Source organism: Cyprinus carpio, chromosome B9 (assembly GCF_018340385.1).
Source record: "Cyprinus carpio isolate SPL01 chromosome B9, ASM1834038v1, whole genome shotgun sequence".
NCBI lineage: Eukaryota > Metazoa > Chordata > Actinopteri > Cypriniformes > Cyprinidae > Cyprinus > Cyprinus carpio.
The window spans coordinates 19,765,656-19,786,914 of NC_056605.1; the positions used below are offsets into that span (position 1 = coordinate 19,765,656).

A 21,259-nucleotide genomic window follows, 5' to 3' on the forward strand; every position below is an offset into this window, starting at 1 on the left:
ATATTCGGCTGAGGCTGGCACAGTCTGGTGTTTGCTAGACAACAGGTGAGCCAGGGGATCAGCACAATATTTTAAACAAACCTCTAAAGTTACGCAATAATGAGTGTGTGAAGTGAATGAATGTATAAACTTTATGAAGGAAAAGAGTGCAAATCAAACACCTCTAGCTTGTTGCTTCTCTGTGCATCTCTCAGAAACCAAACTAGCTCACTGTCAAGAGTAGGCTAATAATCAGCTTAGATACAGATACATATTCTACTAGGACTACATGTTTGCTTCTTTATCTTTTGCTGGCACACGCACATTTGTTTAGTGAAGTTTAAAAAAAAACTGCTCAAAGAGTTCTGCGTAATGAAAAAGTGTGCCTTGAATTAATTCAGTCGTGTTCAGATCACTAAACATTTGTCATAAAATCTCATTATCTACTTTTATGATACATTTATTTTTAGAAATTATTAATTTTATATTTAGAACACTGAATAGGGCAAATAGTCAAAACGCAAATATTTTTCTATGCTCTGTTCTCTTTTTTCATAGCTACTTTTCCAGACCTGCAAATTACATAAATCAATTTCCATATTTCTAAACTTCATAGGAACCCTTACTGCTTTAATTAGAAGATATTTAAATACTAATTTATCGGATCACGAAAGGTCCCCAAGCTGGGACTCGAACTTGTGTTCCCCGAAGCACAACCACACTGCATCTTGAAGTACTGCCTATACAAGGCTATCGGCTCAGACTGTTAGAAGATATTCAAATAAATGTTATAATCATAAAAAATATTTTAGTAAAATACGGCATATTTTTTCAGTGATAACTACAAAAAAAGAAAGGCTGTAAAACCATAGACATAATGGTCTTATCAAGTGTAACTGTACGAAGTTCCGGTTTTATCCGAATACAGATATGAATCATTTTGTGATTGTTACAGATACAAATACTGGCTTCACTGCACACCCCTACTTCTAACCATCGTGGTTCGAATGACGAATGCATGACAAACTTCCTAAGTTTTGGGGAAACAGTTTTGACTAGTTAGTTCCTTTCTCCAACAATGCATCGTACTATGATAGTTAAGCAATGAATTGCATTGTTGTTTGTAAACTCACCCTTGTATGACTTACTTTCTTCTGTGGTACACAAAAGAAGATATTTTGAAACGGGTATCCTTTTTTGTCCATAAAGTGAAAGTCAGTGGTGTCCGATCAGGGTTGACTTTCATTTAATGGAGAAACACACTCTTCAAAGTAACTTCTTTTGTGTTCTGCAGGTTAAACAAAGTCATACAGTTGAAAAGATCACAGAATGATCATTTTTGGGCTAACTATCCATTTAATTAATTGAAGAGTTGGAAATGACCACCTATTACAAGACTTCTTCAAACTGCAATGCATTTCTTTGTTGGGCATTCTTTGTAATACAGGCTCTTTGGTAACATTTGCTGACACCTCCCATTCTTGACGGCACAACTCCATGTGTCTTCACTCAGATGAGGTAGTCATCTCATTAAAGACAGTGACATGATCAAAACCAGAAGACTCTCAAGCCTGCAGGCAGTAAAAAACAGTCTAGGACTTCTCCCAAAGAGTTTTCTATGAGCCAGCCCCCTACCAGCACCCTGCACGTCTGCCTGTTATTTAGGCAAATGGTTTGGAAAGTATTTCAGGATTCCTCCGTATGTCAAAGCTTCGCACTGACACCGTGTAAATGTTTCCCTTTGCTCCGAGTGTGCTGTAGATGAACGGTACTAGGACTTTGCCCCCCAGTGCAGCAGAATGCCAAAACACAGTTTAATCAGGTTTACAGGAATGGTGTTATGGGGAGAGCTGCTGCTTTTGGCTGTTTACAGAGAGAGAGAAAAGGAGAAAGAGGGCATGTGTGCAGCTGTGTTCATTCTAGCATGTGAAATAAGATAACATTGTGGGCAGCGTTGCCACAAGAATAACACCGATAGCACGACGGACTCAATGGACGAGAACAAATAGGCATTTATCACATCAAAGACGTGTTTGATGAAGAATATTGTCATTTAATTGGGTCAGTGTTTTTGCACAACAATCCAACCAGAAAATTATAAAGGCTAGGCATTGAAATGCAGTCTACAGTGAGACCGGAGCATCTAACAGTAGGAATGATGCCTTGTCTTGTGGGGCGAATTTGTGGCTGCAGAGTTTGGCTGGCACTGCGAGGCCTCGCGGGACTAAAATAACCCCCTCGGCTCATGGACCTGTCAGAGGCCAGTCACAGCCGACCCAAAATGACTCAGTCTCCACTATAAGACCGTCCTCACCACCAGACGAGCCAATTTAGGAGAGAGTGAACTGCCAGCTCTGCACTTAATTTAAATATCCATGCAGCTAAAGAAGCCCTGTATCACACAGCATGACACGCTGAGTGAGAGCCCAGATGCTGTCATATGTTGATATCTGGCTTTAAGCTGCTGATATCAGTTTCAGATGAACAGACCAAAAGTCATTGCCCAACTTTTGCATCTCTGAGAGCCTCTTGAGTGACAAATACATCTATATTGGTTGCATTTTGGACAAATGGTTTCTACATTGTGTGTGTTGCATTATCCATGAATCCCATTATAAAAGGGGCTGTAATATTATTAAAGTGGCCCTGGCAGGTTCTTTTGGGTTCCTTGAGTCACCAAGGCCATTCAGTCAGACAGGCTGCACACACACACATTTGCACATACAACTTACACACTTTCAGTTCCCGCATGTTATTGCATTACTGCACCATTAATAAACTTCAGTAATAAAGATGCATGATGGACAATTTTAAAGGGGTCATATGATGCCATTTTAAGTTTTCCTTTGTCTTTTGAGTGTTGCAAGCTGTTTGTGCATGTAAGATCCGTAAAGTTGCAAAGACTAAAGTCTCAAACCCAAAGAGATATTCTTTATAAAAGTTAAGACTCGTCCACACCTTCCTAAAATGCCTCACCCTAATGACCCCAAAAATGTATGTCACTGTGTTGGAAGATTTGCATAACACTACCCAAATGTTTACGCAAAGAAAGGCGCCATGTCGTGGAGATGCTGTGTGTTTCCAAATACGGTAAGGGGTGTAACATTTCTGTCACACGCTTGAGGTATTCGGCCAATCACAACACACTGGACAGCTGGCCAATCAGAGCACACCACACTTTTCAGAACGATGAGTTTGGTAAAAAATCAATGTGTTTCAGAAAGGCAGGGCAGAGAGGAGCAACAATAATGTACATTATGTGGAAAATAATGTATTTTCTGAACCTTAAACTGTGTAAACACATTGAATTACACCAACTACACAAAATAATGTTATTTTTAGCATTTTCATCTAGCACTGATTTAAATAATAGCTCTATAGAACAACAAAACCCTTAATAGCATATAGTTCTCGAATAGCTCTTTTCTACAATAGGGGTCCATACCCACCAAAATATAAAGTCCTTTGTAATTTTTTAAAAATACTTTTTATATTATTTATATTCAATATTTTTCTCTCTATACTGTATATCATTTTATATTTCTAATATATCATTTTGTATTTATTATATTATATTATATTATATTATATTATATTATATTATATTATATTATATTATATTATACAGTACCTAGAGTAGACCTTCAGTGGTCTAACCTAATCTCCCCCTGCCTTCTTGGTTCTTCTCTGTTATTCCTCTTTGCAGTCTGGACGAGATGCAGGTCTTGTTGTGACAAATGTTTAGAGGAGCGTATCAAGAGAACACCCTGAGCCCTGAGCAATAAGCTTACTTCACTGGTCATTCAGCAGAGACAAAAAGACCAAGAGCTCAATTCAGTCTGATATTAAAATGCTTCAGAACCATTTCAACATACAGAAGAATTCATGCATCCCACCCCCTCCACACAAAGACAAAAGCACAAAGCCAGGATGGCATGGTTATGCAGGGTTCACACAAGAGCTGTTTTAAAGGTCTAGGCATCATCTGAGCATCAGACATGGTTGGATCAGTGGCGGGACCCACCAAAAGGCTTTGATTTAAGTAAAACGTATCTGAATCTATACCTGAATCTAGAGGACACCTTGTGCCTGTGGACAATAGTGTTGTGAAAGAGATGTGTTAAACCGATGTTTATAGATTGTAGATCTATTGATAATGGATTTAGCTGGTATTGATATCAAACGTGGGCCATTTTTTATTATTTAGCTAGTTAATAGTTTCTAAAACCCATGTATTCAGATTTAACGCCACCCCCCCCCCCCCCCAAAAAAAAAAAAAAAAAAAAAAAATTCACAGTGTAGAGTCTTCTGAACTTTTTTATTCATCAAAGAAACCTGGTAAAAATGTATGAGCTTCCTCAAAAAAATATAAAGCAACACAACTCTTTTCAAAGTTGCTAATAATAAGAAATGGTTGGGGCCCAAATCAGCATAATACAATAATTTCCAAAAGACTGAAGTAATGGAATAATGAAATGGTTAGGGCCCAAATCAGCATTACAATAATTTCAAAGGTTTATGTGACACAGGTTTATGAGAGCTAAATTACTACAGCTAGAATAAATTACGTTTTCAAAATATATTCAAATAAAATTTTATTTTACTGTATTTTTGATTTAAAAAATTGCAACCTGGGGAACATATGAGAACTTTATGAGAGCTAAATTACTACAGCTATATATATATATATATATATATATATATATATATATATATATATATATATATAGATAGATAGATAGATAGATAGATTGAATCTTTTATTGACTGATTGATGTGTACTGGATATGCACATGATAATTTGAGACGAGTCCCCCTTTTCATTAAGGAGAATAGCCATCTGTACCTGTCATTTTTTCACGAGTCAGACTACTGTATCACTATTTCTGTCAGTGGCGTCCCCTCTGAAATATATCAGACTGTAAACATCCTGTGAGAGTTCGCCGCTGAAAGTCTTTCCACTGTAAATCCTGTCACTCCCTTCATGCGCCCTCACTCCCTCCGAACTCTCCTTCCAACATCAACCCCCTCCATTTTTATCTGCCACCAACTTACTTTCTCACAGAAATGACTCTCTCTCGCTCTCTTGTAATTTCTCTGAGAGAGAGAGAAAAAAAACAAAAACCTGTTTGGCTCATTGCCTCTTTCTCAGCTTCTCTTTGTCTCCTCTTCTCAATTTCACTTCTCCCCTCCTGGGTCTCTTTCTCTCTCTCTCTTTCACTCTCTATGTGTGTTTGCTTGAGGCAGCGAGAGAGAGAGAGAGATTTCAGCCTCATTTCTGACACATTGGCTCATTTCCGCTAGGCCTTCGCTTGGCAGCACACCAACACCAACAGGTGACCCAGGAGCAGGGGAGAAACAGGAAGTGGGCTGCGTGTGGTGGAGCCAGTTCACTGGAGGGGTTGTCTGGCTCCGCCCCCTCTGCGTTTATTGCCAGGCCCAGCCCATGCCAATCAGCAGAGCATGGGACATAGAGCTCTTATTACCTTAGAAGGGAAGGCGAGCGAGGACAGTGTAATGAAATTAGGCTCTCCTCTGTCTCTACCTATGGGAGAAATGGAATAAAATGATTCGTATGCTCTCTTGCTTTCAAACACAGCATGTCCTCACACTTACGTGGCTCTATGCTCTTCTCCAACAGTTCAGTGAGCTCATTGGTCGATATGTACAAATCCTCAATGAGAGCCAGATTTACAGTCTGAAAGCAGGCCCACCGTCTGGAATGGCAATAATTCATTTTCTCACAGCAATCATAACAGACAGCATGTTAGTACTGTACAGTTTTATTCATTTGATCATACAATATTGTGTAATATTAATTGGAATGAGCATGTTAAGACATTCCCTTGGATTTGGTTAACAGCAAACTTACAAGCAACAAATGTCACATCTCTGTAAGAATTATGGCTTGTTTTGTAAGGAAAAAGATGACATGTTTTTGGCCTTAGAGTGTTGCATTGTACCATCAACATGCATCAGGTCTACAGCGCCATCTAGTGATACATAATGAGTAGAACATTATGGACAATATGGGCAAGCAGTCAAATAACGTTTTTTTTTTTCCTCTGTTAACAATCGTAAAATGCTGGTTAGTGAATGCTTTACTTGTTTCTTACAGTTTATACAATTTGAGCACATTTTTTTCATAAATTTTAGGGATGGCAACTTGTGAAAATATGTGTGTTGATAGTAGCATCTCATTTTGATTTTATTTTTTATTTTTTTTGACTTTCCTCTCATAGGCTTATATATATATATATATGCGCACATACACACACACAGTTTGTGTTCAGTAAGAATACCATTTTTTTTTCTTTTTTAGAAATAGTTTTATTTAGCAAATATGCATTAAATTGATCAAAAATTAAACCAAATACATTTAGCTATGTAAACAACAAAGAGTCCTGATAAAAAATAAATAAATAAATAAAAAAAATCAACGTTTTTTACAAAAAAATTACGCAGCACAACTGCTTTCAACTTTTATAATGATAATACATGATTTGTGAGCAGCACATCAGAATATTAGAATGATTTCTGAAGGATCATGTGACACTGAAGACTCTAGTAATGCTTGCTGAAAATTCAGTTTGCCATCACTGGAATAAATACAATTTTAAAACGTTAAAAAATAGAAAACAATTATTTTAAACTGTATAAATAATTCACAATATTACTGTATTTTTGATCAAATATATGCAGTCTTGGTGACAATAAGAGACTTATTTCAAAAGCACCAAAATCTTAACCCACTTTGTGAGGAAAACACTTAGTCCAGGTCTTTACTGCTTCAAAATGTTGTTTTATATCATGTTACCACATGGTGGAAGCAGCTAGCTAGCTTATGTACATGCTGCTGTCTCAGTTTATTTCTTAGGATGCTTAATAAGGTCAGTTGATAATATTTTAATGCTCTATACTACAGGGTGATTAAAAATCTCTCACTCTCTCTCTCTCTCTCAGTTCCATGTCACCATTCAGTATTGAGAGCATTCGACGGCCACAGCCCCCTGAATCTCCAGACTCCAAGAAAAGACGCATCCACAGGTGTGATTTTGCTGGCTGTAATAAAGTTTATACCAAGAGCTCCCATTTAAAGGCACACCGGAGGACACACACAGGTTTGTCAGCACACAAATACAATCTGTACACCTCGCTTTATTATCACTTTATTTGAATTTGGAGTATTGTTTCTGGTTAATTAAAGGAACAGTTCACCCCAAAATAAAATTTGCTGACACACTCAGCCTATCCAAGATCAGCAATAAATGGGTACCATCAGAATGAGAGCCCATGACTCAAATCCATTAATTCATGTCTTGGGAAGCAAAAAACAAATCCATCATCGAGATCATTATCATAATATTGATTCTCCAATCCAAAAATTGTGACTTTACAAGATGTTACTTGATGAACTGAACGAGTTTAATACTGTCAATCTGACGGCACCCATTCACTGCAGAGGATCCTTTGGTGAGCAAGTGATGTAATGCTAAATTTCTAAAAATCTGTTCTGATGAAGAAACTCATTTACAACTTGAATGGCTATTTTTATTTTTATTTTTGGGTAAACTATTCCCTCATCCAGTCTTTTTAAATTTCCTTAATACTTCCAAAATGACAGTGGTGTTTATTTTGCTTAAGTATGGTCCATCATCTCCACCAGGTGAGAAGCCATACAAGTGCACCTGGGACGGCTGCACATGGAAGTTTGCCCGCTCGGACGAGTTGACACGGCATTACCGTAAACACACAGGGGTCAAACCTTTTAAGTGCGGGGACTGCGACCGAAGCTTTTCCCGCTCAGACCATCTGGCCCTGCACCGTCGCAGACACATGCTGGTTTGAAGCCACCCACTCACTCACTCACACACACGGGAGAGCTGGATCTCCCCCAAAAGTGTTCAGCTGGGCTGGACACAGAAATGGCCATCCCTGCCCCTGAGAGTGAGGATAAAAGAGCAAGCCAAGGACGAGTATGATGCTTTCCCCACATTTGCAGAGCTAAACGGGGTCCATTCAGGGAGGGAGGAGTCCTGAAACATTTGGAGTCCAGTATGTCGATTGTCTCATGTCTGTTCAAAGGATTATTTCACTCGGACAAACGGTTTGTTTTCTGATTTTTCCTTTCTGAATCATCTGTGTGGTCTGTTTGAACATGGCTGCTTCTCACTCAACTTCTACAATGTAAAGAAACGCAGAGTGGAATGGCTTTATGTGTTGTTCTGACAGATGCAAAAGGGGAGCGTGACCGTGAATTGGTGTGCTTGCACAATTTTTTACATTTACCTTTTTGCGGAACATCAAGAGCCAGAAGTATCTGAGAAGGATTAAGCAGATCTTCTAATGATGAAGACTTTGGGCCAGTGATTCCGGAGGTTTCCAAGGTTGCCATATACAGGTTAACACACCAGCGAATGAGTTTACACAACAAAATGTTCATTTTGGATCATAATATCTTCTGTTCCTCGCAATTGTTGATTTTATACGAAACTGATTGAATTCGATTAACAGACAAAGTATAGGTGGGCTTCTGCTGTCTACTCTCCACATTTGTCTTAATTTCATCACACTGAGTCACTAATTAGGAAAATATGTGTAAATCTGGATAATGAGGGTCTACTCAGACAGGTAACTCGAGACAGAAGAGCAATATACTTATTCCGAGCACCACAGGGGTGAGCTGGCCTGGTCCTGACCCATATACATGGTCAAAACATTGGCTTTATACCAGTGCCGCTTTGTTTTCTATCATTCAGATACAGATTTCTAGCGGGGGTGTAGTCTTTCACAACTTTCTAGAATATTATGCTGAGGAAATCTCTTGAATGTCCTCTGTTTTCTTCTCCTTTTGTGAGATTGCTTTTGAGCCTAATGTCAGTTATGGTCAGTACAACAGCACTATTCAATGGATTTGTTCTTCACTTTGTATTTATGAAGTGTCTTTGCAAACATCAGTGTATCCATTTGGTAATTATTTTGATAACACTTCAATTAGTTAATGCATTTGGTAACATTGAATTAAAAATGTACATTGCCATTTAGAAGTTTGGGGTCAGTAAGAATTTTAATGTTTTTGAAAAGTCTTTTATGTTCACCAGGGCTGCATTTATTAGATCAAAATTATGAATCAATTCAAAACAAGTGTTTTCTAATTTAAATAATCATATATATTTACATATAATATACATATTAATATAAAATTTAATTTATTCTTACTCCAGTCTTCAGTGTCACATGATCCTTTAGTGCTCAAGAAACATTTTCTATTAAAAGTTGTGCTTAATATTTTTGTGGAAATCATGATACAGTTTGTTTCAGGATTCTTTAATGGTTAGAAAGTGATTGATTTGAAATAGAAATCTTTTGTAACATTATAAATTAATGTCAAATTTGAGCAATTGAATGCATCCTTTCTGGAAAAAAAAAAAGTGTGAATTATATATATATATATATATATATATATATATATATACATATATATATATATATATATATATAAACTTTATGGCCCCAAACTTTAGAATGCACAAGCATTTTTAATCTTAAGTAAATGGTAAATTATACATATAGTATTATTTTATTCATGATATATTACACTCTTCACCTTGCTCTTAAAGTATTGTTCATGGTTAGGTCATGATACCTAATGCATTAATAATGTTAATGAATCTAGCTTAATTGTGAAGTGTTACCAATGTACAAATTTGACACATTTTTTCACCCACATATATTTTAGCATCATCCTAAAGTCACAGCAATTGAACAATCTCCAAAGTCACCAGTAGAGGGCAGCCAGTGAGCTGGTTTACAAAGGGATCCCTGGTACGCTCTTTTAGTGTTTTTCTTCTCTCTTTTTTAAATGCAGTCTAATGTTGGAGATGTTAGAAAGTGATTCAAATATTTACTGAGCCATATCTGTTGATATTAGAATCTGTTCTAATGTTTATTTAAGAAATTTCTCCTATCTATCTATCTATCTATCTATCTATCTATCTATCTATCTATCTATCTATCTATCTATCTATCTATCTATCTGTCTGTCTGTCTGTCTGTTCTAGCATTCTACGAGAGATTTCTTAACTTAAACATATATATAGACACACACTACACTAAGAAAAAGCAATATGCCATACTTGTGTGAATACAGCTAATTCTTTTACATACTGTACCCAGATAAATTCACTGTACTGTATGTTCCTCGCTGTGCCGTTCACCTTATGGTAGAGGTTTTCACTAAGATGTCTAAGTTCTGTTTTTTTGTTTTTAAAGTTTTTCTCAGTCGCTTTGGTGCATTTCTCAAATCATCCTTAATATTTGCAAAAAAAGTATGTGCATTGCTCAGAACAATTCGTACAAACAGCACCACATGGATTACCTGCAAAAGCTTGTAACTTACTCCAAATCTTGTTCATCTCTCAAAAGTATTTATGTCAATGAACATATCAGTGCCATCAGAATGAAAAGTCCTTGTGTCATTGTTCACAAACAAGAGTCAAAATGCTTAGTCATGTTGTCAGTAAAACAGTGCACTTTGTTAGTATTACCTGATGTAAACTATCGCAACATTTTGGATGACAGTTACTGTATTGGACAGTAGATATCCATTTCAAAAGTACAAATTTACACATTACTGTATGTGGGATATTGTTTGAATGAGACTGGATAGAATTCCCAGTTACACTTTTACTAGTGGTCTGCCAAAAAAACTAAAAAAAACAAAAACAAAATACAACCTTACAAAAACACACACACACATTACAATGTCATTGTGATATAGAAAAGGCAAAGGAAAATGAAATATGGGCACAAAGATGAAAATAAAAAATAAGAAAGTCCATTGTCAGAATTTGTAACTCGTGTTGTCAACTGTCTATACAGTATATGCAACTGAAGATTCATGAGCTTAATCTTTGAGCTATTATAGAAAAATGGTTTAGCATTGGTTGATCTACATTCTCTTCATTAGTGAAAGTCAAGATTCACTTGCACAATTCATGCCAAATTTACAAAAAGTCTAATAATATTAATGTGTAAAAAATGTCCGTGACTGTTTATGACCACTAGATGAACCATTTTGCATTTATTGACTTATATGATGAACTAAAGACTAGATGTTTTGAGGGGTAAAACTATATTATACATTTTGAGCAACATGACATTAGCAACTGATAATGTAGGAGACCACAGATAGATGTACATGAGTGTACCAAAGCAATCGCAACTTGTTCAAAAGAATGAGAAACTGGTTTTATGATGTGCACAAATGACTAGATGATGTGGAGGTTGTACAAGTAATTTTGAGAATTTCATTTCTGATATGAGAAATGCACCAAAGGGACTGAGAAAAACTGTAAAGGAGAGCTGTCATAAGCTGTCAAAGTCTTCTGTCCCTGTGATCCATATGCACTTTCAAGTGGCCACAGAAAGCCTTGTGACCGCTTTTCAGATGATTAGCTATACTACTAGAACTTACATTGACTTTACGGTCTGCCTGTGCATGCAGGGGTGATCGAACATGCTGACTAAATCTACAATCAGTCACAGTTGCTGGGGCATGTAGGGACTTTTCGTCACCAACAAAAGGAAACAAAAGTCAAATGCTGTGAAAGGAAACGTATCAATAGAAACATTCATTACTTAGTAACCGTTTGTCCGTTAGAGATGACCAATCCATTTCTAACATTGTTTGTTTGTTTGTTTGTTTATTCTGAAGTATTATGATGCACCATGTTTTATGTTCCTCACTATGTATTTGTGTACACTCGTGTGTATTCTGTTGTATATGGGCTTGAACATAACATGAGCACCTTGTTTTTATGAAGTATGGAAGTAATTATTTTAAGATAGATGTGACATTAATCACCAATGTATCTTATCATCATATTCTGTATTTTGAAGCGTGTCTGTAATGTGAGGCACTTCATCTGCATATGACTATTTTCTGTACAAAAATACTTTTAAGATGTTGTAATATATGTGAAAGTGAAAAGATATTGCTCAGTTTTACAGGCTGTAAATACCTATTAAAACAGGGCTTTTTTAAAAGTACAAGGGATTATTATGTTTATACGTAATATGCAGATTTTTCAGAGACATTCATTCAGCTAATATAATAAAAAAAAATTCAACTGTTCAATGTTTGAGAAAAATTAAGGCTTGTCATCTTGAAGGGATACTTCAGCCAAAAAAAAAAAAATCTGTCATTGTTTATTCACCTTCATGTCAATCCAAACCTGTATGACTTTTTTTTCTGAGAAACACAAAAGAACATATTTTGAAGAATTTTGTTTTGACATTTTTAGGACGAAAACAAGTGCTGTTGTGTTCTACAGAAGAAAGAAATTTAAGTTTGGAAGGACATGAAGGTAAATGAGTAAATGATGACAGAATTGTCCATTTTTGGCTGTCCCTATGAACGCACATGTAGGGCCGGTTTAAGTGAAACCGGTAGCAGTTGCATGCAGTTTTTATGAACAATCAAATCAAATGTTTAGCTCATTACAGTATTCGGGCGGTGCTGCCTCATTTTTAGCAATTTCAAAGTTTTTATACATAGACTCTAAAAATGTGAATAAAGCAAAATAAAAATTAAACAAGCGTTTCCAACACAGTATTCAAGAGTCATGTTAAGCAACCGGTAAGATTTAATTTCTTAAAAACTAAAAAAGAAAGGGTTGTTTTACTCAATTCTGCATTACTTTCCCTCCCCTTTGGCATTCTTATGTTTTTTTGTGGCATAATTTTGTAAAGGCAAACAGGGTCAAAGTTATGCAATAATGACGAGTGCCTATAGTATTAAGATTTTCACAGTTTCCCTGGTTTAATAACCCAGACATGACACAAAGGTCTGTTCCTTTGAAATGCACTGAGCCTCATGAACCATTTTGAAGCTGTAAATATCCCGGTTGGTGTTTCTTGAACATTCTTTATGTATCTCCTATGGAAGCTGCATAAGATTTATATGGTATTACTCACCTATTGAAGGACACATTTGCTTAATTAACAGGACTCTGGTTTACCTCTAACTTTATAAAATCGTGTGAACTTCTCATGCATCCCCAGTTACGGAAATCGAGCAGTCGCAGGAAATATTCTGAATGTCAAGACACTGGTGGTACGGCATAATTCCTCCGTGAACAGCATTTCCCCCCTTGAGTCTCTGTAAAATATTGCCTTTGTTTATGTATTTACTTTACTTTCTTTGGAATCAAGTATTTACTCAATGGCCTTTGTTTCTTGTTTTGCCGATATTCTGTAATTATCTTTCTTGTATTTATGTATAGTGTGTGTATTGTAAATATATTCAGAGCTTTTCCCCCTTTTTTTGGTTTTATTGTAAAGTTGTGATATTTTACCCTGCTACACTTCAAATGGATTCCTTTCCCATTGGATCCTCCTGGAGGTTGTCACGTCCCAATCGTTTCAGAGGTTGAAAGTGTTTCAGCTTTATTTTGCTTCTCCAGAAGTTGTCTAAATATTCTGTGCTTTTGCTATTCTCTGTATTTTCTTTCATTTTCTTTTTTTCCAGAAGATTGAGCTGTGAATTGAAATTGATTATACTTGTTTGATAATCTAATTGGAGGCATGGAAGTTAATAAACTTGCATTTTGTATGGAACATATTGGCATAAACTCATGTATTTACGTTCACTTGATTTGCATTCTTGCCCCATGGATTCCCATGAGAAATCTTTAAAAGGTTTTTATACTATTTTGGATTTGAGTAACAAAACAATACGCTAGTTCCTAACAAGCTAATAAGTACTAAAGCTACCACATTAAATAATAATTGACATCATGAAAGCTCTAGAAATACACTATCATTCAAAAGTTTAGTGTTTTTTTTTTTTTTTTTTTAATTCGATTTTTATAAAGAAGTTAATCACTTACAGCATTCAGCCAGGGCATTGATCAAAAAATGATTTATAATGTTACAAAATATTTAAAATATATGCTGTTCTTTTGAACTTTGTATTATAAGAATCCTGAAACATGTATTGTGGTTTTCACAGAAATGTTGAGCACAACTGTTTTCAGAATTGATAATAGCACCAAATAATTTCTGAAAGATTAAGACACCGAAGACTAAAGTAATGGCTGCTAAAAATTCAGCTTTTCCATCACAGGAATAAAATGCTTAATAAAATATATTAAAATAGAAGATTGTAGTAATGTTTCACAATATTACTGTCATTTTGTTAAAGTAAATGCAGCCTTGGTGAGCGTAATTTTAAAATCCCCAACATTTTGATTTGTTAGAATATTTATCCACACAACTTCAGGGCCTTTTTATAACTATAAACATAGGATGTGCAAATAAAACTTTTAGTCAGATGAACAACATATAAATAAAATTACTAAATTTTTTGAGTAGTATGAAACATTTCCACTGATATTGCTTTCAGGGTACGAGCAACACAGTGATCCTAAATGGCATTCACTAAAGAGGATCACAGATGAGCTACTGTTTGATCCATACTCTCATCTGCAAAGATCATCTAAATGTCAGGTCAAATAGTGAATTAAACTATTGTTCCTTTCCATGAAAGAAAATAAATGAGTTTCCTATTGACACAGGTCTTTTCAAAGAAACATGAAGGCATCCACTTCACGATAACAATCTTCCTCAGAGACAAAGCAGCTGGGCTGATTCCATGTTTAACAAGTATTATATAACAAAGAATCTTAAAGTTACTAGCTGGCAATTACTAATAATCAAATAGCATCACTCTGTTTGGCCAGCGAGTCTTTACTTTGAAGCACAATGTGACATGTGCTGACTTAGCATGCAGCTAACATGCTAACCTCTGCTAAAAAGAGGCCAGACAAATAAAACTCACACCGTACACTGGACAATACATTGTCAAAAGTGGTAACTGACTTGTATTTTATTTCAAAATTGTACCTTTATTTGATAAACACTAAAAAAATCCTCCACCATTCCATCTTAGTTGCATACATACTTCTGAAGTTCTGTGATAACTCCACATATAATCCTGGAGAGAAGGTTTCTTTAACAATACAACAACATACAGTCTATTCACTTGATGTTTTTGGTGTATTTGTTCCTGTGTGGGCCTAACTGTGATTTATTTCTGGACAATAACATCAGTATATAGTACTGAACTCATATTAAGCGGAGGAAAAAAGTGAATTGTTCATTTTCAGAATTGGTCGCTCATGTAAGAACTGATTCAGAAAAGGATATACACCCTATTGATGAAAAGAATGCATTGTGGAAATGTCAGGTTATTTTCATGACTGAGGCATTTCTACTGTTACTCAGAGATTTGTATACAGGCGAGATAATTATAGTATCATTTAATTGGGTGTTACCACTCAATACCATCAACTTTTAACTTTTCAAACCTGACAGCCCGTATTAGCAACTGTAACCACACCTCCATTTATTCACCTAATCACATGTGAGCCAGGATGACTGGACACTCCAGTTTAACCTGACAGACTAAGACTTTAAAGACCTGCCTCCATATTATGTGTAATAACAGTAATGATGTATGCATTAAACATTAACTGTACTCATCTAAGTGGTGCAAATTAGAGTGATTAATGGGTGTGTTTAACATTTTACACTTAAGCAGTTTGAACCTTTAATAACAGCAGTTAAAATTTTTCTCTTTCGGTTTTGGTCACCAAATGAAGAAACTTCTAGTTACAAATGTAGAATAGAGCTATATGTTCTTCCTCTCTCTCTCTCTCTAAAACATTAACATTGTGGATCCTCGTATTACATTACCTCAGATAAAAACAAACTCCATATGTCCCCAATCTATTTTACTTTCATCTCAGGAACAACATCAGATTGTCATGTGTAACGAGTCCCTTCTGTTACGCATTTGCAATCTCTGAAAAATAAGGCGGAAAACATTTTTATCACTGTGATGGAAAATAAGAGGTTTTATGGGGCCACACATACAGATGTAACACACACCATAAGCCAAACCAACTAATGTAAACAATCAGCTGCCACATTGTTCCACATAATGCGGCCATTTAGAGCACTATTAGTTTGAACAAAGATTTCTAAAACCACTTCCCAGTAGCCCGCTGCTCATTTTATGTAAGCGTTGAGTTACATTTTATAAAATAGAAATAAAAAAAAAAAATAATAAAAAAAAATCTGTGCAAAATAAATACACGTTATATGTACATTTAAAGCTATCATTTATCCCAAACAAATGCATAGTAAGGAAAATAAACAACTATGGAAGTAATCGATATCTGACCTCTCCTCTTGCCAGGAAAATACAGCATTTGTACCACTTATTGCATTTCAGTAAAACACAGGAATTAACATAAAGGAGTTCAATCAATCTTCAGATTGTGCTCTTTCAAACATTTTGCCTACATAAAGCAAATCCCCTTTAAATATATCATAGTTTGGACTTCATCCAACTCTTTGGTGTTCTGAAGCTACATTTAATTTTCTAATTACATGGCGGCTCCCGCACAAATTTCTGAAGCTCTGTTTCTTATCAAGTGCTGCTTTTAAGAGACATTAATTCATTGTGACTCAGCGTTTGTGGCTCACATTCTCATGACTGTTCTGCAGTTTGGTTCTACAACCAAGACTACAGTGTATTTTATCATTTACCTTGAGATACAACTATGAGTAGTCATTTACAGAAATATTCTGGGTTCAATAAAAGTTAAACTCACTTGACAGAACCTGTGGCATAATGTTGATTACAATTACAATTCATTTCAACTTCCAAAATATGGGTTACAACAGAAGTCAATGGGGCCAATCTCGTAAACGTTAAAAGTCTCAATGTTTCAATAGTATAGCCACAAAATCAACCTTATTTTTGTGTGTTTAACATGATCATCATTATGCCACAAATGAAGTCAATTGATCTTAACTTATTAAATCTGGAATATTGCTTTGAAGAAGATTAAAACTGCCCACAAGTTTTTGAACATTGTACATTTTACATGGTACCTCCATTCTACAAGGTAAAAAAGGCACATTAAAAGTAGTTATGTCATAAATGATGACCTCAAAGTATGCAGACAAAGAAACAAACAAGCATGTCAAAAGAATGTCCCATCTGGCAAATGAGCCAAGTTCTCATCAATTAGCTGGTTTTGTGGCCACAGGAGCCGTACCGACGGCAGGGTTTGGTCCTGTTGTACCTGATGAACTGCCAAAACCCAAGATTAACCAACACACCCAAATCCTAATTAGTATCATCAACAGAGGTCCTGATAGCCCTCCCGCGGCACCGTCAGAACAACGAGAGCAGGCGGCTCTAGTTCTGGTGTCTTTTCATGTGGAGGGCCAGGTGGTCTGATCGGGAGAAGCAACGGCTACATATGGCGCACTGGAAAGGTTTGGCCCCCGTGTGCTTCCTGAAGTGGCGCGTTAGCTCGTCAGAGCGGGCGAATCGCCAGTCGCACCCCTCCCATGAGCACTTGTAAGGCTTTTCGCCTGCAACAAAACACACGCCAATACAGGTTGAGGGGAGAACACCACCAAAATTTGATGAGATAAAATGCTGTGTACTGCGTAATAATGGCTTTCTGTAGAGTCACACTCATAGGCTGCACACAATAAGCCTGACCGGTATAGGCTGGTTCACAAACAAATGTCAAATCTGGTTCTTTTTAGAGAATCAAATAAATGTACCTTTCATGACCCTTGAAATGACCCTTATGAGCCAGTCCTTTTAACGAATCATTCAAAAGGACTCTGACAAGTAATTAGTATTATGAATCCATCACCATATCTGTGACTTCACTTCATCACTTCAGTTGGAAAAGATATGTTTTAGTTGTTTTTAGAAGGTTCCTTGTAAAATTTTTAGCATTTTTTGCTAGAAAATTTGCGGACTAAATGACTTGAACTGAAAACTTGTGAATTCTGTAATCTCTGGTTTTATTACTAATGTATATTTTTATATTCAATTAAATGTTATTGCCACACATTATGTGACAGCAATACCACACTGACGATTGTGTGAACAGCTCTGATTTTGTGTGATAACGTTTATTAAATGTCTTACCTGTGTGAGTACGTAAATGGGCCTTCAAATGTGAGGACTTGGTGTAGACCTTCTTACATCCTGATGCATAAGAATAAAATAAATGTTAATACATACCATAACTCTTAAGCTCATATACATTATATAAACATTATTGGGATAGTTTGCCAAAAAAATTATATTCTGTAAATGAATTTCTTCAACCTCATTTTGTTCAAAACCTGCATGACTTTCTGTTTTCTGAGAAACACAAAAGCAGATATTTTTGGAAAAAGTCTCAGTGTTTTTGTCCATAAAAAAAAGTGAAAGAAGTTCTTCCAAATATTTTCTTTTGTGTTCCACAGAAATAATAATGTCACGCAGGCTTGGAACAATACAAGGGTGAGGAAATTTCCATTTTGGGGTGAACTACCCTTTGAACTAACATTCTGGCCAGCTCTGACTTGTCCAGCAGCCTCATATACAATGTCAAAAGGTTTCACCATTGTGTCCTAAGCCTCTTAGTCAGTCAAAGTCCAACCTAGAGACCGGTAATTGCCCAAAGTTTAGTCATGTGAGTTCACAATATCTATTCAGCAACATTAAATCATCTGAATAGTGATTTAAGCCTGCACTGCGTCATATGGACTATGTGGAAAAGCCGCAGCTTCCTTTTAAGGCCTTGAATGTTACTTTTCAAATACAGTGCATACTATAGTCACAAACTTAAGTGTCTAGATGCTAAATCTCACCTGGTACATCACAGTGATGTATTCTCCTTTTGTCTAGATCGGGATTGTTTCTGCGGTTGTATTGGGCAGGTACTGCTTGTGTTTGGCCAGAAAGTGCTGGTCCAGGGGTAAGACCTGCCATTTTAGACGCCATGCTGGCAGCATATGACGGAGGTGGCGATAAGTTCTGTATGAGTTCTTTTCTCCTGTCCGGGCTGCCCGGTTCTGAGTTTGGAGGGGAGGGTGGTAGATAGGCTGCCCTCTTCTGAGAATGCTGACCAAACCGGGTAGGTAGCGAATATCCACTGCTGCTCATATTACAATTCGGTCGTTCTGCAATCTGGCTGGGGTGTGTGTGAATGCTGTTATATGTCGGCATTGGAGGGCATGTGGCATTGTGGGAATCTGTGCAAGGGTGGCCACTATTGGGCTCGAGCTCCGAATTCAACAGCTGAAAAAGTGGAACATCTGTGAATTCGAGGGATGGCGTCTCATGCTTGACGTAAACATTGTTACCCATTTCCGTAGCTGGGCTGTAGAGGTTTGTGTACTCTGGATGCGTAATGGCGGGAGCAACCGAGCCGTGGCAACTGGAGTAGTTGAAAGACGAATGCAGAGGTTCTGTCTTTATCTGTGGTGCCGCGGACCTCACGGGTCTACACATGCCGGTCCGTAGGTAGGTGACGTCCGGTAAAAAAACATTCATGTTTATGCTGTATGGCGTGCCTTGGTCCATCGTGAGGGAATTGTCTTGAGAAAACTTCTTATGGTCTGACAACGCGTGAAACTGAGGCGGCATCCATCCATCCATGTTTCTTTTGATCTGAGGAACAGAAAAAAATGTGTTTTCATTCACCACAAAAACATACAATACATAAACAGAAACAAGTTTGTTGTTTGAATAATCCTTGAAAATATAGCAAAACTCTAGGTTAAGGTGCTTAGCATGTCCCTGTTAGCCAAATGCTGTATCTGTAATCTTGCTGTATTCTATGCAAATATTTCATTGTGTTATTGTTTTACCATTGTCTTATTCTTTATTGGGCTTTTAAAAGCACAAGCTGTGTACACAACATAGTGCAGAACAGTTTCTCTGTGAAGGTTTTGGGTCTCTGTGAGCGTTTTTATGGTGCCATCAGCATAACACTCTACAGTCATTAGTCACATGCTATTTATCACTCAGTTGATTGGCTTAAAACATTGCATACATCCAGCTAAGCAACTGTTATTGACATGGCAACGTTAACGTATAGCTTTCTTCACTTATTATATATAACCCTCTGGCATAAATCCTTTAAGCTTTCTAGTAAACAATGCAGAAATTCCTAAGAATTTCAAGACAAGTTTAGAGGAATGCATCTTCAATTTGACTGACTTTTTTCACACTTTTAAACTCAAAAATCAGGGCAAATTTATTAAAAATTCTGCCATTTTCTAGTCAGCTTGTGTGCATCTCTAGATACTCAGGCTTGTTGCTACCTTACACCGAAGAAGGAACCCCCATACAAGCGCTCTCTCTCTCTTTTTCTGCCATCCATAAACTAGGAAATACTCCATCTGAATTTAGAGCCTACAGCTGCTCTGCTGATATGGAGTTTTCAGATTAAGGTCAGCGCAGAGTTCGGCACAATTCATCCAGCATGCTTCATGCATACAGTATAACGTACTGGAGAACAGAACACCATTGCAAAACATTACTATAAAATAGAAGCTGTTCAGCGATTATGTTATGTTTTAGATCAAAAGCAAAAAAAACAACACCCAGCACTGTTTACCAATGTAACATGCAATTACAGATTCACTTTACCAGAATGTGATGCTTTGATGAAGTGTCATTAAATCCACTGTAATCGTCCTCTCTCAATGCCTCGTTCAGTTCTTAGAGGTGTTTTATTCTAGCCGTGGATCCCGATCAACAAAGCGTTGCCCATAACCGCATGTCCTCTGCTGAAATAAACTGGAGATCACGTCATTCAGTATGCCGCAAATGAGAACGACACGACAGGCTGCCAGAGATGTCAAGAGCTTTACGCGTTTGACAAGAAGACAAATTATGCAACTGCCTCGTTTCAATGGCTCAAAACGGGGCGGGGCTTTGTCATCATACATTTAATAATTCACCCAAACAGGTTCTGCGATAGTCTTGCAAAGAAATAAAATAAGTAAATAAATAAAATAAAATTTGGGCCATGCACTGTAATAAAAAAAAATATTGTATTATTATATATTATTAAAACAGATTTTTTGGTGGTGTATATGCCATTAAATCATATTATATATATATATATATATATATATATATATATATATATATATATATATATATATATATATATATATATATATATATATATATATTACAAGACCAATCTGTTTTAGCTATTAAAAATATTTGGAATTATAAAACCACAGATGTAACCTAAAGTTTAGCAAAATTGGCCTCTCCAGCAACAGTGACAAATAAAGAGTTTCCAACATACATACACAAAACACTAAAATAACATAATGGCCACTTAAATAATGCAGTAAACATTAGCTAAAATTAAAATAGAATTCAACAATC

At 36.4% G+C, this 21,259-nt stretch overlaps 2 protein-coding genes across 4 annotated transcripts in view; one reads left to right on the forward strand and one right to left on the reverse strand.

The window, feature by feature from the left end:
- Positions 1-9,097, forward strand: part of LOC109084201 (Krueppel-like factor 12) — a 42,004-nt gene extending 32,907 nt beyond the window's left edge. For all 3 annotated transcript variants that reach the window (XM_042731390.1, XM_042731389.1, XM_042731391.1), the window contains exons 5-6: positions 6,943-7,100; positions 7,646-9,097. In XM_042731390.1, the coding sequence (XP_042587324.1) occupies positions 6,943-7,100; positions 7,646-7,827 (340 nt within the window). In that variant the 3' untranslated portion in view covers positions 7,828-9,097. The remainder of the gene's footprint in view (positions 1-6,942; positions 7,101-7,645) is intronic.
- Positions 9,098-14,837: 5,740 nt separating this feature from the next.
- LOC109084202 (Krueppel-like factor 5) lies at positions 14,838-20,783 on the reverse strand. Its single transcript, XM_019098899.2, has 4 exons — positions 20,504-20,783; positions 18,718-19,519; positions 18,008-18,067; positions 14,838-17,433 (listed from the first exon to the last, which is right to left on the reverse strand). The coding sequence occupies exons 2-4, from the start codon at positions 19,505-19,507 to the stop codon at positions 17,255-17,257; spliced, it is 1,029 nt and encodes a 342-aa protein (XP_018954444.1). The 5' UTR covers positions 19,508-19,519; positions 20,504-20,783; the 3' UTR covers positions 14,838-17,254.
- Positions 20,784-21,259: the final 476 nt, after the last annotated feature.